Below are 20,987 nucleotides of genomic sequence, written 5' to 3'. Positions count from 1 at the left end.
TGTGTGTGTGGGGGGGGGGGGGGGGGGGGGGGTATTCTAACCCCTTCACAGACAAGACAATAAAGGGCAAACTGTGAAGGGGTGTCTTCTCTTTTCTAGTCTGCACTTGTTTAGGAATCAAGGTGACCTTCAACAGCAGCTAACAGCACATCTGTGCCATGACAAACTCCTTTGTTTTAGTTTTTGTGGGGTGGGGGGGCATACTAACTACAGAGGATGATCACCATATGTATCACACACACTGTGACTGTGTGAAACCATGAATTTTCAGTTGACAGTGATGTCTGTTTTATGGTTTATCATATCTATCAAGTATGTCAAAGGGGCTAAAGTCTTTCACCAACAGGAGAGAAGATTTTATAAATTATTGTTATGATAATATTATAATCCTACCCCAGCTCTATAGCTATACCAAATTAGTTTATCTAAGGTAAGAAAAATAATAATAAAATTACTTTTATTCCCCATTTATGTGCAAATGCAGCAATATTTAATAACAATTCTGTTTTCTTTTCCTCTCTTTATTTTGCTAGTAACAGCCTGACTGAAACATTATTGAGACATCCCGCCCCACCCCTCCACTCAGTTCTTAGGTCTTCTGCCGCATTGCTTGTCAATCATGTCCAGAGCTCCGGCGGGGGCTACATCCCAGCTATTGATCTGTATCTGTCTCGAGGAGCTGCTGTCAACAGGGCATTTAGCTTTATTTAACTGGCGAGGGTCTGCTGTGCACACATGCAGTTTCTGAGAACCCACTGCTCTCACATCCACACAGCTGGGACCCAGGCAGCTTCCCTCTGTTGGCCACCGGAGCACACTGGGATTTCAACCATCTCCCTCAAGGGCAACTAGACAGAAGTTGCTGAGGGAAACTAGTGAATACAATATTACATGTGTTCACTTTCCTGCGTTGCGCTGTCACATCCAGTTTGGTTCATTTACATGCACAGTGACAGCTATCAACTAGTTTGAGTACATTTAATAATAGCATCATCCACTGCATCCATCACTTAGACTGCTAATGATTGGCCATAATGCCTTATTGGTTTCTGCTATCGAACAGTCTTCAGTCAGGAAGGGGAAGGAGCATGTTGGAGGATGTTAAAGCTTTTGGACAACTAACAAATTGATTGTTTCTGAGAGTGCAAATCAATTTTAGGAAGGTTTCTCTTCTGTTACGCCGCAGTCGCTGACACATTCACGGGGAGCTGCACGCGCTGCCGTGGAACAGCAAGACTGCAAGTCTGCATAAAAATGCAAATAAGATCGCTTAACAGTAATGGGCCATGTGTCTTTCGGGCCTATCGAAGCCAAGATTATCTCCTCCAAATCTGCTCCGAGCATTATCAGCTTCGCCACTTGCGCTCAAGAGTAGAGTACTGAGAAAAACATTGGGTTTTTTTCCCCCTTTCTTTTTTTTTTTTTTTTTTTTTTAAAATCCTCCAAGCCACCAATAAAAACAGAGTGCTAAAGCCCGCTCTCACTCTCTCAATTGGCTGCGAGACCCTGCCAAAAATATTTGGCTGATTGGTTGTTGCTAAGCAGTCGACTCTCTGAGAGGGCGGAAGCTTTCGACGGCCTTCGCTCGACCAGACCCGCCCCCACCACCACCACCACCACAGTGGAGTCATGCTGTGAATGTAGAAAGTGATGAAGAAGTCGCTCAAGTTCAACTTCAGAGATGGAAGAAGAGTAATCAGGAGATATAAGAATTTCACTCGGTGAGGGAGATCAAAGGCTTTTGTGGACTCTTTGTACTCCAGATAAAGGATAAGAATGAGCAGATTTGAGGGTGCGGGCTGGGGGAGGCACTTAATTTTACAACTTAGGTACCAGGATAGAGATGGAGAAAACAAGCTGTGGGGGAGGGAGCAGCTATGAAAATAGCAGTTAACCAAAAACTGTGACACAAAACAAATAGCCCTACTGTATCATTTAGAGCTGGAGGCAATTTATTTTCCACGTCTGAGCCCTGAGACGCTGCAGCACTGCTCATCACCAAAGGGATAACATGTAGCCTGTGGGGCTGCTGCTGCCAGCTGTGACAGACGCAGGCGGTGGAGACACTGAAGATGATGTTTGAATGGAGACTGAACAAAATAAAATTTAAAAAAAGGAGAAAAAAGGGAAAGAGAGTGTAGTGAGGCTGCCAACACACTGAGGGTTGTTAGCGTCCTCGCCTGTAATGCTGTCAAAAGTGTCATAATAGTCCCGACTGCTTCTTCAATCACAGAGCGTATGGCGGAGCAGGGAGCCAATTAGCCTCGCTCTCACCAGACTCTACTCCTCAGAGACGCTCGGCCTCAGTCTGCTCACACCGGCAAAGCTGAGCTGCTGGTAAACACACTCCCATTGAAGGAAACAACCAGGATGTTTACACAGGCTGAGTCTCCAAGGATGCGAGGAGCCGCCGAACCGGGCCAATCCCAGCAAGCCTGGCGTGTCCCGGCAGCCAATGGAAGCTCTGTTTTTCCCTGCTCGTTTAGCCAATGGGTGGCGAGCTCTGCGGACTTCGAGCCAATGGCGGGGCACGGATGCTTGTAACCATGCAACAGCAAAGCAGCCCGGGCTGTGGAGTTCTGCTGCTGCGCTGCTGCCGCTCAGCCGAACTCACAGCCACTGAGAGGCAGAGCAAAAAAAAAAAATATGAGAGCATGGGGAGCACGTGGTGAGAAAGTTATGGATGCGGCTCTGAGCCGGCCGCACCCAATACCACCACAGCTGCACCAGCAGGAGGAAAGGAAAAAAAATGGGTCATGTGCATTCCTTTAAACAGTGCACTGTCTGACGGGCAACGCCACAGAAAAGCTCTAAATATGACATTGTTGATTACAACGGCAACGCAAGCGGAGCTGCCCGCTTTAAAAGAGACAGCAAAGTCCATCTTTAGGGTGTCGCAAATGTGCTTGTCATGACATCAAAATGCCACTTACCCTAAGGTGACATCTTTCATGAAAGGTCACATAACACCAGAGCTTAATCACAGATTAATGTGATCTGAAGGTTTACATAACTGTCCCCTGGACCTGCTAAATAAACAAGTGATCATGTTTGTATGTCTTCGTCCCAGCAGGAGAAAGCCTTTAGTGGCCTCAAGTGGAAGAGCTGTGGCGAATAGTTGGCCATACATGCATGGCGAGTGCAGCACAGAGAGCAAAGGGTGTGGTTTAACAGAAAAAAAACAACTTCTAGTACAAGCATAAAAACACACACACACCATTTAAAAGTGTCACTATCTCTCTCCCTCTCTTTTCTTTTCTCTCCTGCACAAGTGCGCTCTTCTCTCCAGCCTCACACGTGGTAAAATATAAACTCTATGGCGCCACGCTCCTGCCACCCGATTGGCTGGAGCGCAGCTCCGATCCGCGGATGTGATTCGTTGTTGCTAAGCAGTGAGGAGCTGTTGAGAGTGAAAACAAGACAGCGTGGTCCTGCTAACTACCAGCCAACTCTGGAGTTTTCATCCTCCCCTCCCTCCTTTTCTCGCTCCCGTTCTCTCAGAGTATCGCACCTTTTTTTTTTGCCTCTGCCCCACCCATACTGCAGTGCTGCTAGACGGGGGTCCTGCCGACTTACCGAAATAGCCACTGACCTAATAAATTCACTCATTCTGATAATCGGATTCGAACAACACTGCTGTTAAGCAGTCACACTTTAAAAAGAGTGTTTACAGTTTCTACCTCTGTACATGTGAGCATCTTCTATGATCTCGGACTGTGTTCATCGAGTGCAGAGAGAGTCAGGAGGTCAGAAACAAAGACTCTAAAGGTCAGCATTAAAAAGCACCAGACAGCACTTAAAAAACAAAACATAGTTACATAAGGAACAGACAATGAGGATAAAACAGGTAAAAAGATCTTATATAAGCTCGTTTAAAGCCACTGTGAGCTTGGTAAGTGGAGTTATATATTCAGACCTCTGCAGCAAAACAAGTGCCGAGTTTAAAGAAGCCAGTATTGAGCGATCAATTACGAGCTTCTCCAGTGATGGAGTTCAATCAGCTTCATCGCGACCTGTTATTTTTGGGGACAGTAGTGTCTATTATTAAAACGCACTCAGCAGCTCCCTGGTTACACAGAGCAGACTAAAGATACAATGTGAGGAAAATTAAAAAAATAAAAACTCTTCACTTCATCCTTTACCTAACTATAGCCAGACCCGTGCAGTCAACTCAAATTCTGAGCACCAGCCCGTCTACGACGCAATTGGCCGCCAAGTCGCCCAGCTTGGCCGATTGGCTGTTGCTAAGCAGTAGGCTGGTGGGAGCCAGCCTGCGAGCACGGCGGCCCAGAAGAGCTGTTGCAGCTACGGGGCCCTGAGGGTGGGTGGGGTGGGGGCAGTCGGGGGAGCACGTTCAAACAAAGCTGCTGTCCTCTCACCTCCAAGTGCTCCCGAAGGTGCTGAAGGGCCCCGTGGAGCACTTGCTGGCAGAGGCTTTAAACTTGGCAGGGCAAACACACACACGGTTCGCACATTACACACACTAAAGGGTTAAATCCTATATGTACACATATACGGGCGCTGAGACAGACGTAAACACCACGTCTCCAGGGCGACGTTTACAGCACGAGGATGAAAGCATTAAAGGTGAAGCGACAGCCGACACAACAGCAGGCTCATCGTACGCTGAATGCCGGATCAAAGCAAACATCTACAATATTTATAGATTACAGGAGAGAGAAGTGGAAGGAGGGGCTTTTATAAATGACAGAAATTGAAAAATGCTGACATCTGAGCGCTGACTGGTTTTCAAGAGTTTGCCTTTGAAGTGCTCGACTCCAAAATCTCAATCAGAAGAAGAAGAAAGAAGAAAACAACAACAACAACAAAAAGAAAAGCAGGGCTTTACTTGAGGTCTATTATGCTTTATATAAAATGGGATCCAGATGTGAGAGTTATGATGTTTTTAACAAAGCACTAAAGTTACTGGGATGCTTGAAAAGTAGAAAGAGTGGTTACATCCAGAGCAGTACAGGGTGCCACTTATTGCCACAGGACCTGGTCTGTTTGACTTGGAAAGGTAAAGTCAAGCAGATAAAAGTCTCAAAAGGCCGCAGAATGTAACATTCCAACTTCCCCTTTAGTATGTTTGTTGGGCAGCTTAGATAATGTCACTCCGGAAAAGAATATAGCCCATATGGTTTTCACTGCCCTATGCATAGCCAAGAAAACAGTCCTCATGAACTGGAAAAATAAAAATAATCTTAATTCTAACCAATATAGAAATTATTTATTAGATTACATTAGTCTTGATACAGCCTCTGCCACCACATCAGATCAATTTCTCTGGGCTCCTTTGATCAGCTCCATCACCTAGTGGGGGTTGGGGGTCTTAGTTTGGTCCCACCTTCACTGTTGTGATTGGTGTGGGGGTAGGGACAGGCTTAGGGCATCGGGGGGTTCCCCGGGAGCATCTTCCTTGGGGGCTCAATCCGGGGTAGCGGCCATGGCCAATTAGGGCTCTGTTGGCTCTTAGGTGACGGTTTCCTCGTGGCTGCGTGCAGCGGGGCTAGGGGAGGGTCTGTGCTGACGGACGTGGGTTACTGACCTGGTAGCCTGGCTGCCCCTGGGTGGGTCCGGGATGGGCGTGAGGTTCTGGGGGCGCTCCGTCTCTGGGCTGGGGCCCTGGCCAAGCCTCAGGGGCTTGGGTCCTGGTTGGTGTGTTGCCGGGGTTGTGAGCGGGTGGGTGTATGGGGGCCCAGTCCTGGCGCGGGGTGCCGCCTGTGCATCGAACCACCTGGGGGGCTCTTCAACTGGTGGGGGAGGTTGTCAAATCCTGCAGGAGATTTCCTCTCTTCAGGAACTCTCTCTGCAGGAGGGGGAGATACAGGAGAGGTGGAGGAAGATCTCAGCCTGGGCGTCTATTGTCTTGTGTAGTCTGGAAGATGAGTGGATGATGGGGTGGGTGCAGTTTTCTCTGTGGTGGGGTCGGGTGGACTGTCCCGGGCTCTGTGGGGCTGGGCGGCGTTGCTGCACTGGGCCCCGGTCCGGATGGGCCTGGGCCCCCCTTTCCCTGGCGGGTTGCAGAGTATGGGGGTGCCTACTGGGGTCAGCGGGGGAGCTGGCCCAGGGAGGGGTCACTTGCCCCTCCCTTCCTTCCCTCCCCATCTCCAGCTGCCTCCCTCTTCCCGCTCCACCACAATCACCCACACATGCAGGGCCTTGGGGTAGGGGTGTGTCACCAGGGTGCAGAGGAGACATCCCCCCCCTCTGTCCCCTTCTGGCTGCCTCTGCCTCAATTTTATCCCACAACTTAGACATTCACATTACTCACACTCTCATTACACATACATATAGGATCTTGGGGGTGGGCACGCTACACGGATTCCAAATTACCATCAGGGTATACACCTCACCCCTGGCGTCGTTGCCCACCTCTCAATTTTAAATACACGTAGACATTGAGGGCCAGCAGGAGGGGCTATACGCTTACCTGCTGCTCTGGCAGGTAGCTCCATGCCCTCCTGGGTTTTAAATGCACCTTAGAACACACATACATCAACACTACATATGAGCGGGTGGAGGGAGGTTTGGAGTCTTCCTACACCCCCGTTCTCTGCGGCCTGCTGGAGCGGGGGGGGCTAGGAGGAGGAGTTGGCCGTCCGACTGGGGTCTGGAATGTGGGGCCTCCCTGCTGCTGCGGAGTCGGGGCAGTCTGCTTCTCCCCACCACAGGGAAAAGGGTAACATCACCTGGGTCTGGGCGCAGTTTCCCCCTCCAGGGGCAAGGGTACCTAGACCCGGGGCTTAGAGTACGCTTGGGGAGTGTGATTGTGTGTACAGTGTCTCTCTATGTCTGTCTCCATGTTGGGTGAGTGTTGAGTAATTGTATATGAGAGCATGAGGGTGGGAATAGATGTTTGTATCTGTGTGTGCCTGTTTGTCTGTGTCTATATGTCAGGTTGGGTATCAGACGCCACCTCTCTGGGGACATCTCAGGCCCTCCAAGGTTTGGAGGCCCATCTCCCCCCACCACTTCCCCTGCCGGTGGCAGACGCCCTCAGACATCGGTGCGTTGGTGGTTCTTTGTGTCCGGGGGTGGGCGCCCAGGTACCCACCGGCTCACTCCTTGGCGGCTGCTTATCGGGGCCTGGAGCCTGGGGCTCGCTCGGGCCACTTCGGGATGGGGTGCCCTCGGCCTCTCGGCCCGGGGCTCGGTCACTCAGGCACAGCTGGCTGCCGGCGGAGCTCACGGGCACGTCACTGCAACCCCCCCGGCTTCTGCTCCGCGGCTGCTGAGTGACCCCTCATCTGGGACTCTCCTCAGCTCTTTCTGGGATAGTGGCGCGGCTGCCCCTCTGTTGGTCTTCCTTGGTCTCTTGTGTTCTGGGGGCCTCTGGATGTCTGGAGTTTTGATCTCCTCCATACCTGCTTCATGCCCTGGAGGATGGGGCAGTGGCCCCCCACACCCTCTAGCAGATCATTACATGAAGGAACCTTTTAAAAACAAGCGCGTTCATGCTCACAGGTGCACACACGGGTGATCACACACACAAACTACACCCTTTTTGGCTCCTACCTCAAAGCACACTGTGCGCTGTCGATCTCACGTGCTGCACAATAATGTTTAATATTTAGTATTTACTGTCATATTCCCATATATCATTGTGATGTTGTTTATTACTCTCGTTTTCTTCTGCTTGCTTTCTTTTTTTCTTAACAGGTGATCCAGGTGATCGATATATGTATTTTTTGTCTGCTTATTCTGTTGGTTTTTGGCTTTTGCCCTTCACCCCCGTCCCTCTTCTCAGCTGTTTTTCTTTCCCTCTTTCTTTCTCCCCTTTTCTTTCCACCAGTCAAGTCTGTCCCGTATTCAGCAAGTGAAAATAAAATAAAGAATAAAAGGTGAATCAAATGGACCATTACGGCAAGGCTGGGATGGTCCATTTGGTAAAGTAAATCCGTTGGGCATCTTTCTTCGCCTTTAGACAATAATTCTGATGGCAAAAGAACCAAACGGGACAGGTTAAAAAAAAAAAAAAAAAAAAAAAAAAAAAAAAAAAAAAAAAAAAAAAAAAAAAAAAAAAAAAAGGCCGCAGAATGTTTTCAAAAAGCTGACCTAATTAACGGTGAGAGATGTTCAACTTCACCGTTTCACATTCCTTTTAACCAAATATAAGTTCACTGTCACTACACTGGATGTAGTGACATCCAGTGTTTATATTATAAATATAAACAACACATTTCAAACAACTTCCTTTAAAAACAGGCAATTTCCACGCTTCCTGGAAATGTGTTTTCTGACATTTAAGGCGACTGTTATTTGTTTATTTTTTAGTTAAATTAGCCACTTTACAAGAGAAACCTACCTAAAAATCACTCTTTTTTGTTTCTTGTGACATTTCTAAAGTTCAGCAGCAACTCTGTAGGCGGACAGATGGAAATTGAGCACTCGGCAGTGTATATACTCAAGGGATGACATTAAAAAACAGCATGTGAGTGTCAGGATAAGGGGAGGGTGTCAGAGAAGAAGCAGGGGCAGACTTAAATTCAAGGGTGAGAGACAAAGAGAACAAATGCAAAGGAGAGACCGGTGTGATCGGGCTTGCTGCGCTGTGACCCCGGAAAAACAAAACCTTACAAACAACAACTATTAAAGTCGAGGGACCATTAGTCCACAACTTCTAAACATACTGCCCAAAAGACTTATTTATATAAGGTGACAAAAAAAAGAAAAGAAAAAAGCCAGTAGTTTGTGGCGAAAAAGCCTGTAAATATGTAAGAGAGCAAACAGAAAGCAAGTAGAGAGTGTGACACGGCAGGGAGAAAGCGAGCAGTGGAAGGGTGTGACCAGCACCAGGGTGAACGCTCAGGAGTTTTCCTGCAGCAGCTGAGGTGACTGGCAGGGGAATATTCTGCTTCTACCTGTTAATTACGTTCGTCTTGATATTGTACGGCAGATGCCAGGCAGGAAGGAGCCTTTGTGTTGCCCTCATGCCAAGAGTTTACCCTGGTAAAACTGTGGCTTTGCGCAGGGTGTAAAAAGAGTGCGGCAGTACGCCGAAAGATTTTGTGAAATCTTTCATTTTTCCCACCCAAGTAACTACACCTCTTGACTTGAGTATGGTGGGACAGACTACACAGCATGCCGAGTAGCTCCCTGCTGTGAAAGAGCATTGTTTATATAGCACATCGAACACCCAGGGCTAACACACGGCGCTTCGGGTCTTGTCAGAAAACTTTAAAGTGAGCCTGAGGTGTAAAAAAGGTTGGCAGAAAATTGGCGGCACGCTGCGTTTCAGCCGTCAAGTAGATACAATGGCAGCAAGCTCGAACATTAAGGTGATGAAACGACACCGCGCATCTTCAAAAGGTTCGACCTTAACAAGGTTTTCGATGTTATGACTCCCTCAGGAAAACAGACAGCGTATTCAGAATAATACATAGGGAATAATTTATTACAGGACCTCAGGACCTTGGATACCTAAAGCAAGAAAGCGTGCTGATATAATCCTGATTCAAGGAGCTATATTACACTCAAAAAGTGGGTGTAATGGACTTGTAAAGGTAAAAATAAGATGAAAGAACAGAAAAGGAACACACTGCGCCAAACATCTAAGGTGGGCGTCAAACCTACTGTTTACCAAGGAAGACAAAATCAATGCCCTCCCCACTGCGAGATGCAGTGTGAACTGCATCTCACTTTGGGAAGCAGCAGCAGCAGCAGCAGCAGTAATCTAACAGGACTGGGTAAACATGTGGTCTGTGTCAGACTGTAAACTTTTCACTGGCAGCTTCCAGGGGACTTTCTCAGCAGTGCCGCATGCCTTTTCAAGGTGTTATGTGAAAATGCAACTGCGCTAAACACGTTAGGGTTGTATTTCATGTCTGAGGTTAAAGCAATGACATGCAGCATGGTCTCAGGTGTGTCTGAAACCCCCCACCCACCCACCCAGCAGCAGCAGCAGCAGCAGCAGCAGCAAGGTGTAGCAAACCTGAACTCCTATTCTGTCAAACAAACAACAGCTTGTCATTTTGCATACTTTTACATGCCTCTTCTCCGGGGCCACTTTGCTACAGCTTTAAACCGCTAAGATCAACACAAACGCTTTATGCAAAGTGTCCAACTCAACTGTTAAGAGCATAATAAACAGACTGGTGCATGAAAATGTGAAGCAGATTATCTACAGACAGGAGGGGAGGTTACCAGTTACCACTGTTCTCCTGCTCTATCGTTTTATAATAAACGAATCTTGCATTTTAAATCTGCAAAGAAAGCAGCAGCTGCATTTCACTTGGAACATAAATTCCATTCAATGTAACTTGGGGACGCTTTCAGATCTCTTTTCGGATAAACTCAACCGAGCTTAGGACAGCATGTGCTCATAGTTGCCTGTATTTCTCCTCAGAGATAATCAAAAGTTCCAGCGAACCCCCAAAAGCAACCATGGCACTTCAGCTCATAACGTGTTCCTCTTTCGCGGTTGGAAATAACAACAGATTATAGAAAAGCCACTTTCTCCATAGCCTGCATGAAGAAGCTATTCGTCGTACACCAAACTTTCCTGTCAGTTATCTCGAGCGCGTTTTGCCCTGACATGTAACCCAAATGTTAGCAACTTATCAAAACTGCCGACACCAGATAAAAACATGAACACAGAGCTAGCTGTAGTTAGCTGGGCATAAGCGCATCTGCTACGGTGTGCGTCCATTATCGGACACGATACCAAACTCGCTCACAAACACTTCATTTTCCTCTTCTGTGCTATGACACTGCACTTAACCTTTCTGTCGCATTATTTTCTTGGCACCGTTTGTAAGGCTGCCTGTTATAGCACGCAGTAAAAACAGGTTTATGAGCAAAGTGGACACAAACAAACACTTCCCCAGTAACTTCTGAATGCGCCGCTTCGGCGGAGAAATACTAATGAAAAAGTATCGCTTGACAAAAAAAGTAAAAAGTTTAAACTGACTTTACAAATAAATTGGGAGAGGGAGGCGTTACTAGTTTGTGTGTTTGTTATTTTAGGGGTCGTCCTTATTTTGTAGGCGCTAGAGAAACGGTGTGAGATAATGAATGTGTAGTTACTTACTGTCAGTTGGTGCCTAACTCTTTTTATAATTACCTCGTCTGTCTGACGCTTCCGTTACTTTCTCCATGTGATTCGTCTGCCTCCGCCGCTGACCCATTGTCGTCGTCCTCCACGGTAACGTCTGCTCCAATGACCGAGGTGCCTACGTTCTCCAAGCCACGCTTCATGACTCCTGCACCATCTTCCGCCGCGGTCGAACCTGAACCCCCGGTTGTGGACTGCGGCACCCTCCCGATGGCGGAGCCCTGAGCTTGCGAAGTCCCGAATCCGATGAGCGCTTTCAGCAACAAGAGGAGCACCAGGGAAATGCTCACGTTTCCAAAGTGAAGCCCCCTTTCCATTTGTAAGACTGGCACATTAGTGATTAGATTTACATGCCACTGGCCTTGTAAATCTTAACATAAAAAAACTTAAGGTCCAAAAAACTGTAGTTAAAACAGAAAACTAAGCTGTGTCTTCTAAAACGCCCTTTTCGGAGATGTTCTTTAAGTAAACATAAACAGCCACTGGGAAACCATGTTATTGCCTTTATACTGGACTCGACTTGCCTTGGTAACGCTAAATCCCGCCTTGTTTCTACACTAGGATTGGTTAGTGAAATCCCTGAGTTTGTTAAAAATTCATGAATCCGCCTCTCGTTGGATAATTTGCTGTCAACCATCTAGACTCGCACACTAAGCAGAATACCATTGCACCACCCATCTGTCACTCAAAGAGGTGGGCTCAGGAAGTCCCAGCCTCCCAAACAGTGTACTGCATTGGCTAATCCGCTGTCTGTCACAGCCACGCAAGCGCATTGACGGCTGCCCGACGACCAGAGCAAAAGGTGACGCAAAAATGTCCTCGATGGCGAATTCCGTAGCGGGTCTGTGATTGGTCCGAGTTGACGTAGTCTGACCAATAAGAGAGGTTAGTCTGACAGGCAGGGACGTTATTGGTCAGTTTGCGTCCTGGGTGATTGAATGGAACAACTAGATTGGATATTTAGGCTGTCATTCATGAATTGTTGTCAAGATAGCCAACATGAAAGCATCAACGTGGCTTCAGTGTACAAGATCGGTGCAGTTCCTGGTCCCGGTCACGAGTTATCGCTCTCAGTTTCGTTTAAACAGAGATAACAATGACATAACGTCTATAACTCAGTCACAGGAGAAAAGCTCAAAGCTTTCCATGACATTACAGAACATATTTTTTTTTTGTTTTATGTGTTATAAATATATATATTAAAGAAGTTATTGTAAACATGTCAAAGCATTTACAGTTGCTCAATATACAAAAGACGCGTTTAGCTATTTATTGTACATAAGGGTATTAGCTCATAGTCTGTATATAGAACATTTTGGTGTGCTGGCATTAAACTACCTTAAGCACACTAAGCAGGTTGAATTTCTAGCGCCTCCCTGTGGTCAAATAGGATGGTGGTACTTTCCTGCACTCTGCACAAATTCGAGCACAGCTCGTTATTATATTCATTCCAGTTTGTCTACTGGCTAAACTGTTCCACCGAGGACACAATCTCCTCTGCTCTTTACTGAAGCCGTGCACACCTGGAGAACACCACCCTGAGCCCTGTGCTGTTCACGCTGATGACTGACACATGACCACCAACCACACTATGAAGTCTGTGGGCCACGCAAGACTGAAGAGAGGCGAGGATGGTGGAAGAAAATCACTGAGGCTCGTCTTCCCTCCATTTAAGACATTGCACCCAAGCGCTGCTTGTTTCGAGGCACAGACATCACTGCATCCTCATCCCTCTTTCATGCTCTGTTGTCCCTACCCTTGCATGTTATAGGATTTCTGCTGCTATACAATTTTAACATATTTTAACATGGTTATTATATTTCATCATGTTTAACCAACTGTAATGAAATTTTGTTCCTTGTGTACCTGTTGTACAGTGACTGACAAGGTCAAAGTCAATTCATGTTCAGAAATCATACTTATTGGTTAATAGCTTTAAATAAAGGGAAATAAGTGGCAACAACTATGCTCACACTAAAAATCACAAAAAAATAAAACAAGACATTGGGTTATAATTTTGGTCCTGTATTGGTTGACAAAGAAATTAGAACCTTTGCAGCAAAAATAATAATCACAGTCAACTGGTAAAGAAAAGAATGGAAAAAAATAATAATAATATGCTGGTGCAAAAATATTCCAAACACATTCCCAGATTGCTTAACCTTTCATCTCCAGGCCACTTGAATTTGATTTATAAGACTGGAATAACATTAGAATAGGATCCGAGTGTGGGCACTTCACAGTGGCTTTTAAACATATTTGCCAACTAACTGCATTTGCATGACTTGATCTTGAATTTCACAGCTCTGCCCATCTCCAGAGTCTCTCAGTTTTATACATTAAAACAAAAACACATTCACAAAAATGAAACCACAGTGTAAGGAATAGTGAGTCTAAAGTCGAAGAAACAGCTGAATTTGAAAACCATAAGAACAACATGTGATGGCTGATGCAGGCAGAGACAGTAACTTGGCCACAAAATGACATAAGGGATCATTTCTTCAAGGGACAGACTCCATGCTATAAACTGAACTATGAAGATGTACAGTTTCACCAACACTGACAACACTTCTGTCTTAAAAGAATATATTTTAAAGGCATTCAACTGTGAAAATGTAATAAACTTTTGCTACTTGAATCATAAAGAACACTTACTTTGGTATTACAAGACACAAAAGGTACTCATGGTCCTAGTGAAATTTACATGATCTACAGCACGCCAAAGTTAAATAGCATGACTGTACACCATCATTACCTACTTCAAGTTATGTTAGTGGGACGAGGCATTCAGTGACCAGATGACTCGTGTAAAGGATAAGTAACCGTCATGCAGGTGACATACAGGCACAAAAAGAACAGACACAGAGGAAGGAGATGTGTACGTGCATTAGTTTTGTTTTTTTTCCCTGGACAAACAGTGAGTCTGAGGACTTTAACGTTCAATGATTAGTCTAACTTTACAGGAACAGTTGTGGAACCTCAAAGGAAACCACATATATTTCCCAGTCTGTCTTCATTCAGGACAGGAAACCAGATAGCTGCTTCCTACCAGCCAGTGAAATGAACACTTACACCTACAGCTCTGCTAAAGCAACTTTACAGTGTTGTGACACAGTGGACTCGAAATGCAGAGATTTTATACCCGTTATACACCTCAACAAGGGTGGCCTCTAGTCCGTAATCTGTAACCTGCAGTCATGGAAATACATCAACATAGTGTCACAATATTGATGTATTTACAGTGATACAATACACCCATATAGTGTCACTAAAAGGGACTAGGTAACAGCTTGTGTTGTTTTGTCATGTTAGGCTTCTTCAACAAGGAAACTTACATTACACCCCACCTTTATATTGTGCATCTTTGTAACACAGTTCCAGAGGCTTCATAGCTGCACTAGATCATTTTATGCTTCCTGCTGCTTAAATCTGGATATTCATTAGTAGTTCTTGCCATCCCTCCAAAAGCAGGGAAACTAGTTCGTGTTCTCTCTCCCCCCTCTCTCTCTCTCTCTCTCTCTCTCTCCCCCCCCCCTCGCTCCTTTAAAAATGTCTTCTTTTTTTTTTCTTTTTTTTATTAATGTCAAGGCACTCCTAATCTGGCTGTGCAGCACTTGTGGGAGCGGTGAGGTCATTCAGAAAGAGGAGCACAGTGAGATGGTGCCAATTGTGGAAAACTCAGTTGACCGGAGGATCCCGAACCTGCACGCTTCCGTCCTCCATGCCAAAGTAGGCCCTTTCAGCCATCCCCACGAAGAGCCCGGTCTCTACCACACCTGTAAGCACACAGAGACAGGCTGAGCACTCTGAACACTGATGGATGGACCAATATACTTACAGCAAGAATGAGACACGTCCCAAGCTCCTCACCTGGGATCATCTTGATTGCAGTGTTCACTTCCTTCCAGTTCTGAGCATGCTCAAACTTCCAGTCCAGGATGAAGTTGCTATTATCAGTGACCACGGGACCCTGAAAGCCACAAATACATAACCAAGTCACTCCACAAGCCCTTCACGGGGTGAAGCAGCAAAGCACGGGAACACACGCAAAGCGTGTTATCTCGGGTGCTGGAAATATAATTATTCTCTTTAGCAGTTTACAAAACGCTCGAGCGTGGTCTGCCACATGTAATTATTAAGTGATCGTGCACGATTATAAAGGAAGTTTTAATTAAATAACAGCATGTCTGAGTCAAGGATCTGTGAGTAAACAAACTGTCCCACTCATTAGCACTCAAAACAGTTTCCAGGCTCAACAGTACAAAAAAAGGAGAAAAAAAAAAAAAAAAAGAGCAATGAAAACATTAAGAGCTGGAATAATAAACAGAGGCTCCCGTCTCTCGCTGGATGTTGTTCATTTGAAAGAACCGAGTAGGAGGCAAATCATTAAAGTCTGCAGAGTGTTAATGAGGCAGTTACAGTGCCTGTGTAGGCGGTTTTGCCCTCCGATTTCAGTGTAAACTTTCCTCAGTCTCACACAGTTGTCACAAGCCTCTAATGAAGCCGACTCACGAGGCCACGCAGTTAGTTAATTGCACTGGATTGACACTACAGGCACTGCAGCCAATGATCTGGTCCACAGCAGCATGTGAGCAGTCTTCACTAGGTCTTCCTCAAAGTTACTCAAAAACCTTTTAACCATGTGCTGCCCGCTTCACCAAGTCCAGTAAATGACATATAGAAAATGTAAAGTCACGGTTATTGTTTGTGGGTTCAAATCACCTTTTACACTCAGGCCAGCTACACAGGCAACATCAGGCTGATATAAACGGCAGCATTTTTGATTCCGTTTTATGGGAAGGGTTAAAATGTTGCTAATAAAAGTAGAAAATGGGGATCAGTCACTGCGGTGTAGCACCTATGGAAGTCTGGTCGGGACAAACAACAGGCACAAGTCACCAAGAGCAAACAAAGGTTATTAACCAATATGCTGCCACTGAAATGTCTCTTTTATACACAGCCTATGGCTAAATTTAAAGTTAAATTCTTAACTGTTGATTAATGCTAAAAGTTCAATGGTAAGTTTAAGATCCACGGAATGAAAATCCAGGAGGAAAACCAGAGCAAAGCTGTGAGCAATGAAACAAAGAGGTGCAGCTGAGATGTCACAGATGTTAGAGTCAGTCCACTTACTGCTTTGCTGACAGCCATTCTTAAGTGAGCCTCGCCTCCAAAACGCTTTGCTATCGTTCTGGAGATGGGAACATGCGCCATGGGGATAACCTCAATGGGAACTCCTTTCTTCCACTGTTGGCCCAGAGCTATGGAGTCCTTCCTGGAGTTGTAGAGAAAGGGAATGAATCAAATCTGGACGAATGATCCTCACATAGATACAGATCAGTCTAAAACCCGTTTTTATTTTAGTAAAAGAAAACACAAATATTTAATACTTAAAGTGTCTTATTTAGTACCGGATGTGGCTGTGATAGCTGATGTGGCAGCAGCGAGTCTCAGTTTACTTAGAATGAAAGGACACATTTCCATCACTGGTTCAAAGCTGTGATTGCTGTGGTAAAACTGGTGCTGTCTTGGAATTACAAGCACTCGTACACGGTAACTCTACAAACACACTTTCCTATCATATTGAACCGTCTGCCAAAACATAACGATTAATAACACCTCAACAGATGTCTGAATTCTACAATATTTTAATAAATAGTAGAATTACATGGTTCCTGAGGTCAAAGTCACCAGGATTTAAACTTGTCCCAAGATTTTTTGGGTAAGAATTTGAAAGTCTTACATCTCCTCATTCAAGTTAAATTTGCAAACGTGGGTTTCCATATCACTCACCCGCCTGGCAGGGTGGCCAGACCCCATCACCCTAAAAAGCCCAAGTGTGCACCTTTAATTATACCCAGATAGTCAAGATCTTCATATTAATAATGTTTTATGTCCTGTACATCCTAAAGGTCAGGTCAGGTTTATATGGTGGATGTTTGGAATCATGCACAGGTTAAGTCCTGTGTGGTTCATTTTTTCTGTTGTAACAAAGTAATTTGATCAACCCTGGTAAAAATAAAGTACACTACTGAGCTACCCCCTTTCATTCCCTTATATTTTGCTGGGAAAATGGAAACATACAACATTCAAAACAGCCTTAACTCTTAGGCAAGATAGGCCACGTTTAAAAGCTCAATGGTTATCACTTGGATGGTACAAACATCATCACAGATTCAGCGAAAGAATTTAAAATACATCTTTTGCCAAGTTGCCTGTTATGTGTAGAGAACTCTGGTTCATCTCATAAATATATAAAATATGAATTGCTAAAGTTTGACCATTTTGCTATTACAGTCTTTACATGTGCTTGGAAACAAGCAACAACTCCAGTGCACACATGGAAACCTGTGTTCTGCTACTTCAATACGTAACACTACACCTCTGAATGACCACACTTTCTCTAACATCTGACATTTAGGTTCACCGATACACACCTGTAATCGGCAATTACAACAAAATGTTTAGCACAGCCGGCTACAATCTTCTCCTGAGTCAGGCAGCCACTGGGAAAGAAGAAGAAAAAGATGAATGACAGAAATCAGGAAAGACGCTGCTTGCAATCAGACATCTGTACTGTACTCACCCTCCACCTTTTATCAGCGTGAGGTCTTCGTCCACTTCATCTGCTCCATCAATTGCCACATCCAGCTGCAAAAGCAAAGGCGGCGATTTTTTATGCAAGCAGACCACTGAGCACAGATACCGGTATATACAAAAGAAACTCCTGAACCATTCCCTAAATGTAGGAAATGCTTTAGTCAGCTCTCCCAATCATGTTTTATTTATTTGGTTGGGTTTTGCCCCTTTTTTATTGATAGTAAGCAGAGATAGACAGGAAATCAGGGCTTTCAGATTGATTTCCAATGAGCTCATCATACCTCGGGGTGCCTGTCCAGATCTGACAGAGTGAGGCCATGCTGCAGAATCAGCTGACGAGCCTGTGGGACAAAAAAAACCCCAAAAACAGCAGAACAAAAGCGCAGAGGAAAGAAAAAACACACAGTTTTAAGTAAGGGGAAATGATGTTTCAAAGTCATATTGCTCCACACTGTTGTGAAATATGCAAACCAACCTGGAAGGAGGTGGGAACACAAACAATATTGAGTTTCTCCTGACGCACTCTCTCAGCTAGAAGAGGGAGGGATAAAACACAAGGGCCATTAGTGCTTTATTTGATGAATTCTGATAAAGACCCAAATGGTGCTGCATTTAGGAATTTGCTTGTGTTGTTAAGACAGAAAAAAAACTCTGCTCTGTGTCACAACTGGAGCAGAGCTTCAAATCTTCCTGTAGAGATGGTGTATTATCTTGTGTCGTACAGTCAAAGGTTATGTTTCCCTCACCTAATCTATCCACAGCGTAGACGATAGTTGACCCGCTGCCCACACCAACAACCTGATTATTCTAGAAAAACAAAAATAAAGTTAAACAAATGTAGTGAGGCTAAATATCCTGAGCATGTGAGGAGAAAAACAAACAACACCAAAAGATGTGTAAGAGTTTAATTTACTGCAGTCATAATAATAATGATCATATCATGAATCTACTTTGTTAGGAATGCTGAGTGTTTATTTCCTGTATTGGCATACTAAAAATGACTAAAACACAAGATACCAAGATTTTAGGTTTCAGCAGGTAGAAAGCTCTCTCCTGTCTCATCTAAGCCTCTCCCACTAGAACAGCCTGGACACGTGCATGTGCTTCAGACCTGCTGGTTTTGGCTCTTCTGTTCAAGTCTTTTATTCAACCCAACGTGCAGACAGCTCACTTCTTAAGCAGACTTGTTTGCTCTATATTGCTCAACAGCGTTTTGCTTCATGAGATTGATTTTCTAAACCCTGAACACAGAGGCGAGGGGAGGTGCAGGAGTGTAAATGCACAACAGTAAAAGGTTAATATGGAACCCCCCATATCATCATTAGTTTGGCCCAAATGGATACCGTCGAGACTTTAATGTGACATTTGGTGAGCGGTCATGATGCGGTTAGTTCATGTAGAAATGTACACATGGGGCAGTCACGTAGCCTTTACAGTTCTGAGACTTATGCCGTGTTAAATCAGCAGTGTACGGCTCTGTCAAATACAGCTACCGCTTAGCTAGCGACTTACTGTATGTTGTAACATGCACTGCTTAATGCTAAGCAAAGTTAGCTAGCTATCACAGCTAATTCGCTTCCAAACCGTGCAAGTTAGATAACGGTAACAAATCACTAAGCTGGTTTGTAGCTGTATATTTAGCCAACTTTGCTAAACACGCAGATAAGACTATATACTACTGTTTCAAATCCTGTTTATAGTAAGCGACAAACTAGCAGAGAGTGAACGGTAACAGAGCCTGCTGTACCTGAATGTGGTTATCCACGGCGGCGTAAGCAGCTAGCTTCTTCGCCTCCTCTGCCATGTTAGCTGCAGACTGACTGAACAGACACACGTGCTTATAGTTATTGGGAACCACCAGCCTCCGGGATGCTACACACACAAATCCAGCTGCGTGCTTCTTGAAGGAGACCCACCCCTGAAATGTCATGACCCGGCCCACAAGACACGGAGACAGACAGATCCGCCGCGGACAGCTTTCCCCTCAAAAAAAATAGATCTGCAGTGTAAGTCATAAACCCCGCCTCCTCCATGTTAGTGGATAAAATAAAAATTTGTCCTCGAATTTTTGTTTCCCAAAGATTCTTTCTTTAATTATCATCATTTATATTCAAGGGGTCTCCTTTGCTATAAGTTTGATTCTAATTACTGCAGCATTAATATTTGTTTTTCAGTACTCAGGCAGCAGCTTTAACATTGCTGTATGTTGGTGACCACAATGCAGGAGCAGACTGAACCAGGACTGCAAACCTGCTCCATCTTCTCGTCTCTGGAGATTTCCATTTACAAAGCACCAACAACTCAAAGGTAAATATTATATTGGAAAATCTGTTTATATATGTTGTTTATATAGTATGTATGGCATATAAGGCTTTGTCCTTTTTTAAATAAACAGCTCATATGTCAGCAGAAGTTTTCCATTTTTCCATTAATAGAAAAATGATCAACATTATTCATTTCCTGAAAACTGATAGTGAGCAGTTATTCATTTAACAGTATTTATTTGTAAGAAACAATATTTTTATTATATACAAGGACCAATGGATATTAATTTAAAAATCACAGTAGATGTTCATTTAAAAGACAATCCAATGACAATCAGAAAATAAAAAGAGACAGAAATACAAGTTAAAATTTAGAATTTGTTTTATTGATTTGGAAAATTTTCTCAAATTGCTCATCAATTTGATTTAAATAGGGCCCAATAACAAAAGCTGATTGAAAGTGCTTTATATTATAAAGACCCTACAATGCAAGAGAGAAAACCCCAACAATCTTATGATCCCCTATGAGCAAGCACTTGGCAACAGTGGGCAGGAAAAACCCCCCTTTAATGGGAGGAAACCTGCGGCAGAACCAGGCTCAGGCGGGCGGCCATCTGCCGAGACCGGTTGGGGGATTTGAATCCAGTTATAATCAAATTTCTCTCTTGCTACGACATTTTTGATGTTATGTATTTCGGTATTCATCTGCAAGGAAAAAGATGACTGTTTTTCCTTCAAGATGAATACTAAGTTGATGTTAAAAACCACCACTTCAAGTTGTGCGTCTAAATGGCTTGGTGATGGCTTTGGTCAACGCAGTGAAAAACCTGACAATGGCATTTGGCTTCTTTTTTGTGTCTGACAGATGTTCAGTCAAGCATTGTGTAATGATTTTTACAGCTGTGGATTTCTGTAACTCCAGAGCAACCTGAACAGTTTCGACACTCCCAAAGAAATTGCGCAAGTCTTTAAGAATGTACTTTTCCAGATTTTTTAGGTTTTGTGGAGTTATAGTAAGTTTTTTATCCCTGAGTTCGCCCCATACTTCTTCCAAAAGCCAGGTGTGG

General features: G+C 44.6%; 2 protein-coding genes across 2 annotated transcripts in view; both read right to left on the bottom strand.

The window, feature by feature from the left end:
- eif2ak3 (eukaryotic translation initiation factor 2-alpha kinase 3) overlaps positions 1-11,820 on the bottom strand; it is a 31,326-nt gene extending 19,506 nt beyond the window's left edge. The window contains exon 1 of the mRNA XM_003447769.5: positions 11,066-11,820. Coding sequence (XP_003447817.1) covers positions 11,066-11,373 — 308 coding nt within the window. The 5' untranslated portion in view covers positions 11,374-11,820. The remainder of the gene's footprint in view (positions 1-11,065) is intronic.
- A 2,801-nt stretch (positions 11,821-14,621) lies between these two features.
- rpia (ribose 5-phosphate isomerase A (ribose 5-phosphate epimerase)) lies at positions 14,622-19,682 on the bottom strand. The gene is made up of 9 exons (XM_003447770.5): positions 19,404-19,682; positions 18,403-18,463; positions 18,132-18,187; positions 17,938-17,997; positions 17,643-17,707; positions 17,494-17,562; positions 16,190-16,331; positions 14,927-15,026; positions 14,622-14,832 (listed from the first exon to the last, which is right to left on the bottom strand). Exons 1-9 carry the CDS (start codon positions 19,584-19,586, stop codon positions 14,735-14,737), a joined length of 834 nt encoding a protein of 277 aa, XP_003447818.1. The 5' UTR covers positions 19,587-19,682; the 3' UTR covers positions 14,622-14,734.
- Positions 19,683-20,987: the final 1,305 nt, after the last annotated feature.

This window comes from Oreochromis niloticus, linkage group LG19 (genome assembly GCF_001858045.2).
Source record: "Oreochromis niloticus isolate F11D_XX linkage group LG19, O_niloticus_UMD_NMBU, whole genome shotgun sequence".
Lineage (NCBI taxonomy): Eukaryota > Metazoa > Chordata > Actinopteri > Cichliformes > Cichlidae > Oreochromis > Oreochromis niloticus.
The sequence above is the reverse complement of the archived record's forward strand: the minus strand, read 5'-3'. Positions and strand labels throughout refer to the sequence as shown.

What these genes read in the sequence shown, in the direction of transcription:
- rpia (XM_003447770.5), bottom strand. Translation starts at nt 19,586, where the DNA reads ATGACATTTCAGGGGTGGGTCTCCTTCAAGAAGCACGCAGCTGGATTT. An exon ending in GTGTTCCCACCTCCTTCCAG is followed by an intron (nt 17,998 to 18,131) that starts GTTGGTTTGCAT and finishes TTTGTCCCACAG; the next exon opens with GCTCGTCAGCTGATTCTGCA. An exon ending in GTTGTAATTGCCGATTACAG is followed by an intron (nt 16,332 to 17,493) that starts GTGTGTATCGGT and finishes CTACAACTCCAG; the next exon opens with GAAGGACTCCATAGCTCTGG.